We start from the raw sequence: 14,403 nt of genomic DNA, 5'->3' as shown, positions 1-14,403 counted from the left end.
TATGGAGTCAGAGCAAACCCGAACAAACAACGAAGCAGATTTGGAACCAACAAACCCAACTGCTAGAAGAAAAGCCTTTAGCTTCTCCAACCATGCGCGAGGAGCCTGACGTAAACCATATAAAGCCTTTTTTTAAACGACAGACCAAAGGTTTTCCATCAACTCCAAGCTGTACATATCCCGGAGGTTGCTGCATAAACACTTCTCTATCAATATCACCATTTAAAAAGGCATTGTTAACATCCACCTGACGAAGTGACCACCCTTTAGTGACCGCAATCGATAAAATAACCCTAATAGTCGCAGGCTTGACCACCGGACTAAAGGTTTCTTAAAAATCACATCCCGGAACCTGAGAACAACCTTTTGCAACTAAACGTGCTTTGCACCGTTCAATCGTACCGTCTGGATTTTTCTTGACTTTGAATAACCATTTGCAGCCAATAACCTTGCGACCTGATGGCATGGAAACAAGTTCCCAGGTACCATTTCGGATGAGTGCATCATACTCAGCTTGAGCAGCAGTCTGCCACTCAGGGCTAGCAAATGCTTCTTCAATCGTTGAAGGTTCACTAACTTCAACCGCAAGAACTTTAGGTTTGAAAATCCCAGCCTTTGATCGAGTAGTCATAGGATGAACATTAGTATCAGGCACAGAAATCTCTGGTCCTATAGGAACAGATGGAATTGGAACAACTGGTGTGGGAGACTGATCATTAGGATACGAGTTAGTACTTCCGGAATTAACAGCAACTTCATTTGGAGAACCCGGATCTTCATTAAGAACCGGAACACTAGGAGAAGTAGTACTCGTTGGATCAGTATTGACTTCATCCGGAGGAACCGAAGATCCACTCAAAACACCCGGGCATGCCAAACCAGTAACTATGTTCCTATGATCAGAAGCATTAGTCTGAACTACCGGAAAACACGTAGGTACAGTATTTACCTCCCAAGAGGAGCATGATAAAGACGCCGGAGAAAGAAACCGTGACTCATCAAACTCTACATGACGAGATATAATGATTCGACCATCAGGTAAGAGACATTGATACCCTTTGTGACAAGAGCTGTATCCCAAAAACGTACACGGTTGAGATCGAAAATCTAGCTTGTGACGTTGAAACGGCCTCAGATACGGATAGCAACAACAACCAAATACCCGCAAATGCTCATAGGTAGGATCACACCCATACAACACTCTATATGGAGTCTTACCATCCAGTACTGGTGTAGGAAGACGATTTATCAAATGAACCGCACATGTAAACGCATAGGCCCAAAACTCCATTGAAAGCCCTGCTTGAGCTAACAGAGTAAGCCCCATTTCCACAATATGTCTATGTTTACGTTCTGCAACACCATTTTGTTCAGACGTATGAGGACAGGTAATGCGATGAATAATGCCTTGATCAGCTAAAACCGAGGCAACCGCTCTATACTCCCCGCCCCAGTCACTCTGAAACTGCTTGATAGACTTGCCGAATTGATTCTGCACGAGTTTCTGAAACTGAACAAAGCACTTCACAGCTTGTGATTTTTGTCGAATTAAATACACCCAAGTGAAGCGAGAACACATATCAATAAACGAGACATAATACCAATTTGACCCAGAGGCAACTGAGGCAGGGCCCCACAAATCCGAAACAATCACAGAAAAAGGGTCAGTATATTCAGTAGTGGAAACCGGAAATGGCAATTTATGAAACTTTCCCTTTTTACAAGCAGTACAAACATCGCTTATTTCAACTTTATTTAATTTGACATGACAGCTATCAAGAACATTCTTAACAACTTTCGAAGACGGATGTCCAAGACGCTTGTGCCACAGTAAACAAAACTCACTATCAGCAGTTTGAGTTGAAAGATCAACCTGAGCAGTGGATGGATGAAACGAAACAGGAATAGTAGTATCGAATATGGAGAACTGATAGAGCCCATTATGTATACGGCCCGTCAGCAAAACCTCCTGTGTCACGCTATCCTTAATCACACAATAATTTGAGTGAAACTCAAAGAAAACACCATTATCAGTTGCAAATTGTGATACCGACAATAAATTCTTCCGAATAGCCGGCACACATAGTACATTGGATAATCGAAGTACCCTAGACTTTGTAGCCAAAACACCCTGACCAATAGATGAGATCATAGCAGGCGAACCATCACCCATTAAAAGAGAAGACGTACCTGAATATGGAACAGCATCATGTAGTGCCGAAGGATCTTGACACACGTGATTGCTGGCTCCCGAGTCAGGATACCAAGATGATGAGCCACGAGCTCGTGGCTTAGTCTGCCATGGAACACCTATATTATCCGATGGCTTTGATGGACCCAACTGCACATTATTCGAAACTGGATTAGTAGCTATGAAAGGACTATTGCCAATATGTGGCCCAATACCATTCTTCGGCCCAACACCACTATTAGGCCCAATAGTACCATCAATACCATCATTCGGCCCATGCTCTTGAGGCCTAAATGTTTGGCGCTCATTAGGCTCCCTATGCGGTCTGGGCCAACAATTTTGCCCACCATGAAACGGACCATACGGCCCCACCTGTTGCTCACAAAATGCATTAGTCCCATCAGCATACCACTTTTGACCACAATCATAATTTTGACCAGCAAAATAATTCTGACCACTTCCATTATAATTTTGACCATTTTCAAAATAATTTTGACCATGGTTAGAGAACCTAGGCCTTGTGTTTTGCTGTGCAGACCATCCCCGAGGACCAGAGGCAGTTGGGACTTGCGGCGGACATGGCGCCTAAGATGTGTCATCCCGGTGATAGCGATAATAGCACCGCTGAGCAACATGGCCGAACCTCGAGCAGATCTGACACTGAAGTCGCGGCCGAAAGTTCCTACCACGGCCACGAGATCCCGAACGGCCTCCACGCAACGCGCCATCCTCGACCGGCGGTGAAGACTCCTCCACAAGATTTGCCGCATACACAACGTCTTGAGAAGCCTGCGCCTGCCTGTTCTCACACTCAACAAGCGCAGCCACTAAACGCTGAAACGGTAGAGGAGTCGGCGACAGCGATGCAGACGAAACAACGCCCTCAAACTCTGACGGAAGACCGGCAAGCAAGACCGCCGTGCGTTCCGCCATCGAGATAGGATCACCAGCCGCTGCCAAAAGTGCACAAATACCCTTCAACTTAGTAACATACTCACGGATCGACATGTTACCTTTTTTTAGAGAATGAAGTTCATGACGTAGGCGCGACTGCTTGAGATCCGTATCTGCAACGAACAATTCCAACGCCGTCGTCCACACATCTGAGGCCGATTGAACCTCCGAGAACGAACTCAAAATCGACGAACTTATAGTAGAGAGGAGCCAAGACGTGAGAAGATTGTCTTGCTGTTGAAAGGCAGAAGACGCCGGATTCAACACCAAAGCACCGTCTGGTGCAGTGACGAACTTCGGCGGAGCTGTAACAGAGCCATCAAGAAAGCCAAACAGTTCATATCCATTAACGATAAACCGAACCTGTTGCTTCCATTGAAGAAAGGATCCTTCATCAAGCTTAACAACATCGTGCCGAGGGAAAGAATTGACCACACGATCATTGGCAAAGGCAGCTCCACGCGACTCAAGTGACTCCGAGGCAGCAGAAGTTTCATTGACGTTAGCCATGAACACGACTCACCTGGCGACTGATACCATGAAGAAATGCAAGGTTTAATGTGAAAGTTCTTATTCTAAAATTCTGATTTCAAACTTAGTTTTACATAAGGCTCATCTAGAGTATTTATAGGCTCAACTTCTCTTAACAGACTAGCTAACAACTCAGCTCTCCTGTAACTGCATTCTAACAAATTCATTTATCTTAACACTGCCCCAAGTCATCTCTTCCTTTTGCAAAGTTATACAAATATGTATACATGATAACAGTTGGCTCTGCAACTCCAAGAATCAAAAGTGGTTGGCCACCGAATATCGAGTGTAGAATACCGCAAAGGGCAGTCGATGCCAACGTTTCAACCGTGCTTAGGCTCCCATCTAAACCCAAATCCATGTTAAACATAACCTTTTAACTTCACCATTGAATACTGTTTCATGAATGGAACAGTGACAAACCTGTATCTCGGCTCAGCTGCTCGCCGAAGGCGATGACGGGGAGAGCAGAAACAAACAAGATGTTTGAGCAAAAGGAACTTGTCGAGGGTACTTGGCCATGGGCATATCAGGCTCTTTATTTTTCGCGTGGTTGCACATGGAGGATCTTTGTAAAGAATTGGGATGAGGTGTGCTTCATTGTTATATCGATGTTTATGATATATGAAAACTGTAAGCGACCAAATTGGTTTTTTCTCAAAATCATGTTTTGATTCGGAGAAATTTTAGGTTTTATTAATGGCAATGCTAGCAAAGTTTTTTCTCAAAATCATGTTAACAATTTTTTTTTAAAAAATCATATAAAAACAGTGTTTAATTCCAACTTCAACTTCTGTATTGAATTCCTAATTAGAGTATAATTAAAACACATTTATCTATAAATGTATTATTTCTTCACTTTCAAAATCATATCATAACAAAGAAAAAAAATTCAAAATACTACCATGGCTTTATGTTACAAGGTGAATATTAGGTAAGAAAACGAGCCCGACTTAGAAGAAATTGATGATAATGTTTTCAACATCGATATAGAGTTTCGTTATGTTCCATCTCTCAACTCCGAAATCACTGTAGATACCTTTGAACAAAGCCTGATTTTTGATCAAGATATGTTTTTGTCTGAACTAAATCATTGAGACATCATTAACTGCATAATTCCTCATTCAAGAGTTCCTCGAGAATTCATTGAGTTTGCTGTCGTTCCTCCCATTTTACGTTTTGCGAGGGATGCAAATTGCAACCCAATGAACTTTGGGCTTAAAGTAATAAATATAGAGGTGGTTGTGGACATAATTGTTGATGTGAACATCATCGAGGATGATGATATTGACTATGATGATGAGTTGATTGATGATATTGATTATGATGATGAGTTGATTGATGAATTATTGATGAACGCGGTGTTCAACTTCACGCCAGCAAGTAGGTCATCGATTGAAGTCTGGAAAGGGTTAAATGGGATTCAATGACGAAGAGAGAGGATGAATGTGCCATTTGCTTGGAGGAGTTTGTGGAAGGCGAGGAGGTTGCTTGGATGCCTTGTGGCCATGGTTACCATGAGGGTTGCATCGTTAAGTGGTTGGAAACTAATCATATTTGCCCATTGTGTCGATACGAGATGCCCACTTTGATTCACTTTTAATTCTATATTTATTTCTAGTCTCTTATTTTTAACATGCTTTTAATTTTTGTATTTTCACAAAGTAAATTATATATAAAAATGTTGATTAACGTTACTCTCAATAAATGTAACCCTTTGTCACATATCTAATTCTTTTTCATTAATGAAATTTAGGGAGGGGAAGGAGGATGTAGTCTCAACCTTCGTATCTTAGTTTTGTTTAGTAGTTCAGATTATAAAATCAACACTTATACACAGCTATCCAACCCTAAATCTATTGTGTACGTATTTTGGTTTATCTAATCTTTTTGTTTCTATTTTAAGTTTCAGGCCTTAGGCATTCCTTACATGCAAGTGTTTAAGCTTTAATGGTTTAATTTCAACCATGATCACTTTACTTTTTCCTAGATTATATATTAATGGTCAAATTTGAGTTTGAGTCCTCATATTATGCTCAAAATTTAATCTCTTTTAAATTTTTATGTAATCTAATGCCTCAACTTTTATAAAATACAAACCCTCCTTTACATAACATGTATCTAAAGTTGTTTTTTCAAATATTATAAGATAATGATTAAATTTTAATTTTGATCTAGTTAACAATGATCATTTTTAACATGCGGTACCTTTTTAACTTTCACAACGTGATTAGACCATATAATAGACATTAGGCAAGAAATTGCTATAAGAACATCAAGGTTAAGTCGAAAAAGTTGAATAGCATGTTAAACTGTCTCCAATCTTAATTTTTCTTGAGAAGACTCGATTTTACCAACTCTTGACTAATATAATTTCTTTATTTCATAGAATCCTACTTAAAACCCCCTCATTTAGAAGTTCGAGTGAGCCAAACTTGATTTCAAAATCAAATTGTAGTAGCTTACTAACACATGTCCTAATTTGTAGGGCTGAGGCTTTAACGTCCCTATGCTCTAACGGGGCCGCACATTCGACAAGTGGACAGGCGGAGTAAGTTTGCGCGTTTACATAAGCAATCTAATCTTCCTTCCTTTTTCAGCATTCAAAGCGGCAAACTCTCTCACTTTCCTCCTTCCATTCTTGTTTCACAAACAGCCACAGCAATGCCTCCAACACATCAAAGTTCCAGCACCACCAAAGTGTCCACTTTCTTCTCAGCAACTCTGCTTCTCTGGGTGATCTCTGTTTTCTTCCAAATCCTCTTCAACAAGCGGAGGGACCTCCTTTACATCTTTGCTGGGGGTTGCTTTTACCAATTTGCCAATTGGGTCATTAGGTTTTCCGTCTCTCGTGACCCTCTCTTTGTTAACACCTCTGTTTCTCTCCTTCACTCTGCCGTTACTTCCATTTCAGGTTCCCCTTCCCTTCACTTTTGCCTTTCTGATTTCATATTTCTGACTTGGGTTTTTGTATCTTTTTTCATTCCTTGTATTCTGTTGTCTATTTAGCTTTATTGTCTGCTTAGGTTTCCTTAATCATAGCAGAGATTTGGGGTTTATCTTTTTTGGCTTTTATTGTTTTTTCTTTGGAATTTAGAAGGTCTGAAGTTAGCTATTTTGGACCCATTTTATTGAATTTGCTTTTAGAAAACATTATGCATACTATATTAGAAATTGGATATTTTGGACTTAAAGGCCTATATATATATATTCAAAAACACTGCATTTGAGTTTTACATTTTAAGAGTTAATTTGGTGACTAACATGTAAATTCTAAATTGAAATAAATTAAAAGACACCCAATTTAAATTGTACAAACTGGAAATTTCAAATATATATATACACATAGGAATGTACTGCTAAGAACATCACTTCAAGCTTAGGTGGTGTTGGATAATCCGTATTGATAACAAACCAATTATATATATATGAATTGAAGATAATCTTCATAGGCTTGTTACTAGATGAAGAGTGGTGCAGCAAGTCGACGCCGAGTAAAGAGCGTCTTAACATCTTTAATGAGTAAGCTATACTTCTTAAGGATGAAAGCAAGAGCTCCCATGTGAAGGATAACGTGCTTTAAGATAGTGTATCAGCATGGTCTCTGGCTATCCATATGCACCTTTCTTCTTATCAATCCTTGTGTTTCCGAGTGGTTTTGTTCCTTGATCGGGTTTCTTAAATTCTGTTTTCTATCTACTTTCTCTGCAGTGGTTTTCATTCTGCTTAATCAATGGTCCTTAACCAGTTTCAAGAGGATGTTTGAGCATAAGGAACTTGTTGAGGGTACCTGGCCATGGGCATACCAGGCTCTTTGCTTTTCATGTGGTTACTTCGCGTATGATCAGCAAGATATGCTGCAGTACCGACTATATAGTGGCTTTATCCCTTCCATCTTAATCCATCATCTAGTACTCCTTATTTGCTTCACCCTTGCATTGTATCGACGTATAACCATCAACTATCTTATTCTCACTCTCATTTGTGAGGTATGTTTCAATTCCTTTTCGGCCAAAAAGTTGAAAGAATTATACAGGTTGCTAATGAAACATAATTTTAGTAGGACGTGTTTATAGTTCAAGATAAATAATTACACTTTTTTAACTTATATGTAGCTTGTAGTGTTGTTTGGTAGTCACTAAGATGGGAGTATGGGACATGTCTGAAGGTGCATTGAATTATCGAATATGAAGGCATGGACCTAATGAAGTGTAATTTCCTTAAGTGTAAAGCTCTAAGCTATACACATTAAGTAATTGGATTAGGGAAACGGTTAAAATTCAACATGTGGCGGGTAGACCAATATTCATTGGTGAGGCATACATCTTGTTGTTGGATATGTCTTGTTAGGACAGCTTGAAGTCGTCTTTTCATATGCATCTGAGTAACATAGGTTGCACATGAGGGATCTTTTTTCGCCCTTTCTTTTTAAAGAATTGGGATGTGGTGTTCTTCATTGTTATATTGATATTTATGATATGTGAAAACTGTAAGCGACTTAATTGGTTTTTCTCAAAATCATGTTTAGATTCGGAGAAGTTTTAGTTTTTATTAATGGCAATGCTAGCAAGGTTGTTGACGTTGTTGTGGAATGCTAAAAGGTTAACCTTTTGTTCCGACGTTGCAGCTGCATTCCGTCTTTCTACATGTGAGGAAACTGAGGCGGATGGCCGGTGTTCGTGATGCCGAGAGCCGAGTCGTGAAGGTTGAATGGATTCTTAATTGGATCATGTTCGTTTTCACTAGACTCGTATCACACATTCTGATTACCGGAAAGCTAATCAAAGATGCTTCCAAGTTTGAAAAGGGTATCGAATGGCCACTTGCCATGCTCGGAATGGCAGGAATGAATTTGCTTAATGCTTTTCTCGGCATCGACCTCTTCAATGCTTTCAAGAAAGAGAAGAAACCACAGCAGAATAATCCGAAACGCCACGAATGATGGGAAGACTTGGTTCCATCTTAAAGCAATCATTTTGTTTTCCATTGATTTCATACAGGAAGTTCTTTTTCAGTTCAAAATGTGGTATCAGTGTAAATTTATGTACAAGAGAAAATAGTACATATGTTGACTTTAACATACCCAAACCATGTTTAATGTAAATTACGATGGTAATGGATGTCTTTTACTTTTATGATAATAAATTTGGATATTTAGATATTTGAATTTGTTGATAATGATGGGATATCCAAATTATTATTTCTCACTTAAATATTTATTATATTTTCTTTTTTACCAGCTAAATTTCCATATTTAGCGGTTTTAAATATATTCAATTTGTATTAAGATTAATGCAAATAATAAATATTATTTTTACTGTTAAGCAAAAAAAACTTATTTCGTATTTAAATTAGTAAAAATAATTTAAAAGAATATTTTTTATTTACAAGAAAAAACTATTTTTTTAAAAGATATTTATAGAAAAATACTTTGGAACTTCACCAAATAACACAAAAAATAAATAAAATAAAATTCATTTTGCTAAAATAAATTAAAAAATCTAAATTGAAAAATTGAAAACCCACAACGGTTGAAAAAATCTACAAAAAAAAAATTCAATCTAACCAAATCCAACACCCTTAATTATTTTGATAATTATGTTATACAAGATTTTGTAATGTGTAATGGTGGTATGAAGAGGTAACAAAGATGGAGGAGGGGATATTTATAGAAGGATGGATTGGAGTGAGTCTCTTCTATCATCTTTACTTTTTTTACTAGAGTTTAATTTAAACTCAAGTTAGAGTATGATTCCGATGTAAATTTTTTATGGTACCGGACCAATGTCCTCTTTGTGACGTAAGGTATCTTTTTTGGTTTAATCAATTAATTTTACGTTAGAGAAATGGCATAATAGTTTTTAATTGATATGATAGCTAATTATATTTAAATTTTGGCAAAAAAAAAAACTCTCTACTTTTTTCTTTTTTGGTTATAAATTACGTCAAAAAGGACAGCCATAAACTAATTTTCCATTTTCAACAAAGAGCCTTGTTTTTGCTGTTCTACAAACAGCTGCTGTTTTTGGAACTTCCTTTTTTGATTATTCTATAAGTCTGCCCTGAAAAATAGGCGTTAAGATCACTTCTGATTCAGGTTGACACGTTTCTAAGCCGACGACCCAACAGTTAACCCCTCAATTAGAACTTAGAGCTTGGGTTCTTTTCATCTCCATCACCGTCACAGTCATTGTCTGAGCTTTTGATTCTGTGGGAAGTAGAAAAACCAATGGAGAAATCGATGTTTATTGGAAATCTCCATCATTCTCTTTCTTCTGCTTCTCAAAGACACGTAACTTACAGGTTTGTTCTTTCTTTCTTTCTTTCCTTTTGTGGGCCTGAATTTTGATTGCTTCTTTTTGTTGAATTGGATGTTTAAAAATTTTGGTTTTTGATTTCTGTGTTTTGTTTGTTATGTGATAACTCTTTCTGGGTTTGTTGTTTTTTTGTTGATTTATGGAGGAACTTGACTGTGTTAACCGTGTCTAACTGTGTTAATTTGTGTAAAGTTTTATGTTTTTAGCTTTGTTTCCATTGATTGTAGAGTAAGGGACTGGTTTAGATTAACCAAGAGTTAATTATTAACTGTTAATTGGAGTTTGATAAGATTGGTTATTGGGACCACTTGCTGTGACAATGGTGATATATATACACACATATTATCTTCAAAGATCACATAAAAAGTACCTACCTTGTTTTACAATGCTTGTTAACCTGAGTAAAATTGGCTTAGTCCCTATGATTTCTGTGCAAAACCAGTTGTTTAACTTTCACCACGGTCAATGCCTATGTTACTTGGGTGGGTGAGTTTCGAATACGAGTATTTGTCCGACAAGAGCAAGTTCAGTTTTCCTTTTACTAATTTTTTATGTGTATTTGAATGATCATATCCACTCATGTTTGAATATGTGTCCGGGTCGGAGCAACATAGGTCGGTCAATGAGAATGTTGCAGCAGTAGCAGAATACTTGATCACTGTCAAAATTTATGGATTGGGGAGGCTGGGATTCGGAATTAGCTAACTTTTGTGTGGTTTTCTTTTCTTGGGATAATATTCTGTTTAATGGCCGATGATATTCACCATAAAAACTGTTTTATCTTACAGGTATATTAGGATGTTCAAGAACTGATTATCTATGTTGTTTTGCATTTATGGTAACTTCAAATTCTTCAGATACTCTAGTTTGCTTCATAGTCAGTACATATGTAGTTATGAAACGCTTATGGTAACTTTGAATTTTTCAGATTCTCTAGCATGCTTGATAGTTTATAGATATGTGGTAATGAAACATCTGAGGATTCGATTTTTCATCGGTTGCTGAGCTGTAATTTGATTTCCCTACCTTTGGCATCTACTGATAGTTCTTAATTTTCTATATTTGGTCGGTTACTAAGGCAGGCGATAAACTCCAATGTGATTGTTGTTATTCTGTTTACTTCTAGTTGGTTGTCGTCCATTTAAGCATCTCAAAGTGGAAACCAAAGTTAGAGTTTGTTTCTTTCTTTATGGCTTTTCGATGCTCCAAGTATTACAAACTACGATACCTTACTCGGTGAACGTCCTGATGTTGTAGTATAAGCATCAGATTGGATTTTTTTTCTTCTTAACATTGTACACCTGACGATAAAATGGTGGAAACCATTCTTTTTGCAGTTGTGGTTCTTGTGGGTATGAGCTAAACCTAAGTTCCTCTAGTCGAAACACTACAACAATTGGCTCTAAATACGGAAAATCAATAAAGAGAGGGATTATATCATTCTTTAGTATAGATGAGAACAGATTTACTCAAGTTGATGAGTTCCGATGGGGTCCTTACTTTTCAAAGCATTCGTGGGGTTTGTTCCGCCGTAGAACCAAACTTCTTTGCCGCAAATGTGGCAACCATATTGGAAATGCTTATGATGATAGAACTTCCGATCACCCCCTTGTATTAGATGGATCGGATTCATTGTCCAGTAATGAAGCTTCTACTCGTAGAAAATTTGATGTTCGAATCCGAGCCCTACAACCTTCATTTGCCGAAGAACTCGGCACTCCACATTCTATGTGATTCTACTAGAATGCTGTCTTCATCATTCTTGTAATTGCATTATCTACGTGAAGCGTTTTCTTGTCGGATTGTTATTCTCTATAGTGTTCGAGTCCCCCCATTCTCCGTTTTCTTTGTTACGAAGACTTGGGATCATATAATAGTACGTGTCTGATATGAATATGTTAGCAAGGATAGATATGAGATTTGAAGTATTTAAATCAAACATAAAATATAGTCTTCTCAAGGTACAAAGAAAATTTTTATAATGTAAATTTTTGACTTATGAGATCTAATATTTCTACCGGTTTTGGTACGTGTCAATATTAGTCTATTTCGGTCTATCATTTCGAAATTATTGCTATTTAAAAAGAACATTTGATATATGTAAATAAAAAGTATTTATAAATATCAAATAATAAAATTAAATAAATCTCAAATATAAAATGCTCATAAAAAATAAAGTTTTGGTTAAAGTCGTAAAGAAAATATTTTAAAAATGTTAGAGGTATAAGTTTAAATTTCACCATATGTGAATTTTAAGATAAAAAAAAATCATCAACTGCATAAAATACTTTTTAATATGCTTTGCAAATTATTTCATAAATTAAACAATAAAATCATTTCATATTATCTATATAACAATTCATAATTCAATAAATTTAAAATAAATAATAAATTTTAATTTTAAAATAAATTCTTTAGAATCGGTCAACACACCATATTTTGGTAAAATCGATACCGACCGGAATTTGCACCGGAATAAATGGTAAGAGGTATCATCGACAAGTATTATTGTGAGTTGTAGTTTATTGAACTTTAAGCCGAAAGCACTATCCGATGACACAAATTGATATAGTGGAGTAGTGGACAAAGCTTTTGCGTCCCTTTTCTATACAACAAAGCATAACAACAAAAAAGGAACTCTTTATTCTTTGGTCCTCTTTGTTAGAGTCCTTATCCAGTCCCTCTTCATCACCTTGGCTCCCTCTACCTTGCTGCCAATGTGGCACACTTTTGGCTTGCTGGACCTCTTCCACTTTTGATGAGCTGGAACAAGTGGCCTATCCGCTTTCGCCACCTAAGCAAACCGCGTGGTTTGACCTGTTCTACCACACTTTTATTGGCCTCCCTTTGATTCTGGGTCGTGGTGGGGTTCCAAGACTTGGTGCAGTGCTCAAGTGAGACCTTTGTAACTTCGCCTGTTTCCCATGAACCAACACCGTCCTCTTCAAACTTGATTGAGATAAAGGAGTCTGCCAAAGTAAATTTTGGAGCATGAAACCGGAATTTAGCCTAAATTTCATGCACTCACCTTTAAGAATCGACATCTAACAAGTTTGGAGTCTGAATTCCGACATCTATGTCCTGATGTCAAACTCGGGATTTAGCTTAATTGATTCACACAGGTCTAAGTCCCTAAAAAACTAAAATTATATAGAAGGAAAGTTATCTTTACCTGAGTTTTATATGCTGAAAACATTATTTAGCAAAAAATGACATGAAAAAAAGGCCCCGTAGTGGATTGAGAGTAGAAAAATTGTATGATCTTTCTTGTCTTTATGATTTTTGATACGAATGAAGTGCTTGGTCCAACAATAATGGTAAATGTACCTGCTTGAACTATGTTGAAATAGGAAAAATTACCTGCTTGAGGGGTTGAAGCAGCATCATCAGGATCATAAGAAGTTTGAGATTTGGAATGCTTGAACTGAAGACGATTGAGAAGAGAGGTAAAAGCAAAGAAGTTGGGAGATTTTATGTGAGAAACAGGTTGACCAAATCTATGGGTGGCACTGCTAGTGGTTGAAGCTAAGATAAGAAGCCTATCATTTAAGCACAAAGGGCATACCCCAACACCTTCTTTGGGATGAAAATAAGAGCAGGAACTGTCTTTCATTATCATTTGGGGTCAAAGAGAGGGAATTTTAACTCTTTCAAGAGAGAAACTGATCAATAGCCTTTTCTTGTGTGCAGAATGTAAGTAAGAATGTCCTATATGATGCAAAAAACATAGTCGGTGTATATGTGAAAAATGTACCGAGAATAATCTATTAATATATTAAATTTCGTAGTTGGTAACCCAACTTTTAAAACGGATTTTATTTTGGAAATTTTTACAATTTGGTCATCTAACTTTTAAAACGCTTTTATTTTAATCACTCGGACATTATTATATCTAATGGCGGTTAACTGTGCACACCACACCATGTTTAACACTTTCATTTTAATCACCCAATTTTTAAGTTGCTTTCATTTTGGTCACCTAAAAAATATTTTTTTAAGGTATTGATTGGGGTAAAAAAATTAAAGATTAAAGTGAAAAAGCGGTAGAAACCAAAATAATACATAAAAATTGTTAATTTGCACTTGTTTTTCCCATTGTCGAAAATTTTAATTTTTTTAATATTTCAAAACATCAAAATAAATTGAATAAATTGTAGAAAATTTTGTATCCATTAATAATGTTAAACGATTTGTTACTATAATATTAAAATTAATTCATTTAGCCAACAACCTCTTAACCTAATGGCCAGAGCATTATATTGTAAGTATAAGATATTAGGTTCAATTCCAAGTCACAACCCATTCCCCTCCCCTAGTTATAAAAAATAATAATTTAATCTTCTTTTAAATTTTAAAATTTTATTTTATGTTTCCAAATTATCCTTAACAAAATCAACTCAAATAACTCAT

General features: G+C 36.8%; 3 protein-coding genes across 3 annotated transcripts; 2 read left to right on the top strand and 1 right to left on the bottom strand.

The window, feature by feature from the left end:
- The first annotated feature begins 6,043 nt into the window (after positions 1-6,043).
- On the top strand, positions 6,044-8,837 carry LOC107905223 (TLC domain-containing protein 2). Its single transcript, XM_016831819.2, has 3 exons — positions 6,044-6,590; positions 7,388-7,665; positions 8,304-8,837. Exons 1-3 carry the CDS (start codon positions 6,341-6,343, stop codon positions 8,616-8,618), a joined length of 843 nt encoding a protein of 280 aa, XP_016687308.1. The 5' UTR covers positions 6,044-6,340; the 3' UTR covers positions 8,619-8,837.
- Positions 8,838-9,564: 727 nt separating this feature from the next.
- Positions 9,565-12,002, top strand: LOC121217903 (uncharacterized protein At4g08330, chloroplastic). The gene is made up of 2 exons (XM_041094505.1): positions 9,565-9,979; positions 11,331-12,002. Exons 1-2 carry the CDS (start codon positions 9,906-9,908, stop codon positions 11,725-11,727), a joined length of 471 nt encoding a protein of 156 aa, XP_040950439.1. The 5' UTR covers positions 9,565-9,905; the 3' UTR covers positions 11,728-12,002.
- Positions 12,003-12,496: 494 nt separating this feature from the next.
- LOC107905221 (uncharacterized) lies at positions 12,497-13,760 on the bottom strand. Its single transcript, XM_016831816.2, has 2 exons — positions 13,354-13,760; positions 12,497-12,962 (listed from the first exon to the last, which is right to left on the bottom strand). Exons 1-2 carry the CDS (start codon positions 13,610-13,612, stop codon positions 12,697-12,699), a joined length of 525 nt encoding a protein of 174 aa, XP_016687305.1. The 5' UTR covers positions 13,613-13,760; the 3' UTR covers positions 12,497-12,696.
- Positions 13,761-14,403: the final 643 nt, after the last annotated feature.

This window comes from Gossypium hirsutum, chromosome D05, assembly GCF_007990345.1.
Source record: "Gossypium hirsutum isolate 1008001.06 chromosome D05, Gossypium_hirsutum_v2.1, whole genome shotgun sequence".
NCBI lineage: Eukaryota > Viridiplantae > Streptophyta > Magnoliopsida > Malvales > Malvaceae > Gossypium > Gossypium hirsutum.
This window is presented reverse-complemented; position numbering and strand designations above follow the sequence as displayed.

Excerpts from the sequence above, each read along its gene's own strand:
- LOC107905223 (XM_016831819.2), top strand. The coding sequence starts at position 6,341 with ATGCCTCCAACACATCAAAGTTCCAGCACCACCAAAGTGTCCACTTTC. Across the intron at positions 6,591-7,387 it reads TGCCGTTACTTCCATTTCAG|TGGTTTTCATTCTGCTTAAT; the intron begins GTTCCCCTTCCC and ends CTTTCTCTGCAG. Across the intron at positions 7,666-8,303 it reads TTCTCACTCTCATTTGTGAG|CTGCATTCCGTCTTTCTACA; the intron begins GTATGTTTCAAT and ends CCGACGTTGCAG.
- LOC121217903 (XM_041094505.1), top strand. The coding sequence starts at position 9,906 with ATGGAGAAATCGATGTTTATTGGAAATCTCCATCATTCTCTTTCTTCT. Across the intron at positions 9,980-11,330 it reads CAAAGACACGTAACTTACAG|TTGTGGTTCTTGTGGGTATG; the intron begins GTTTGTTCTTTC and ends TTCTTTTTGCAG.
- LOC107905221 (XM_016831816.2), bottom strand. The coding sequence starts at position 13,612 with ATGATAATGAAAGACAGTTCCTGCTCTTATTTTCATCCCAAAGAAGGT. Across the intron at positions 12,963-13,353 it reads TGCTTCAACCCCTCAAGCAG|ACTCCTTTATCTCAATCAAG; the intron begins GTAATTTTTCCT and ends TTACTTTGGCAG.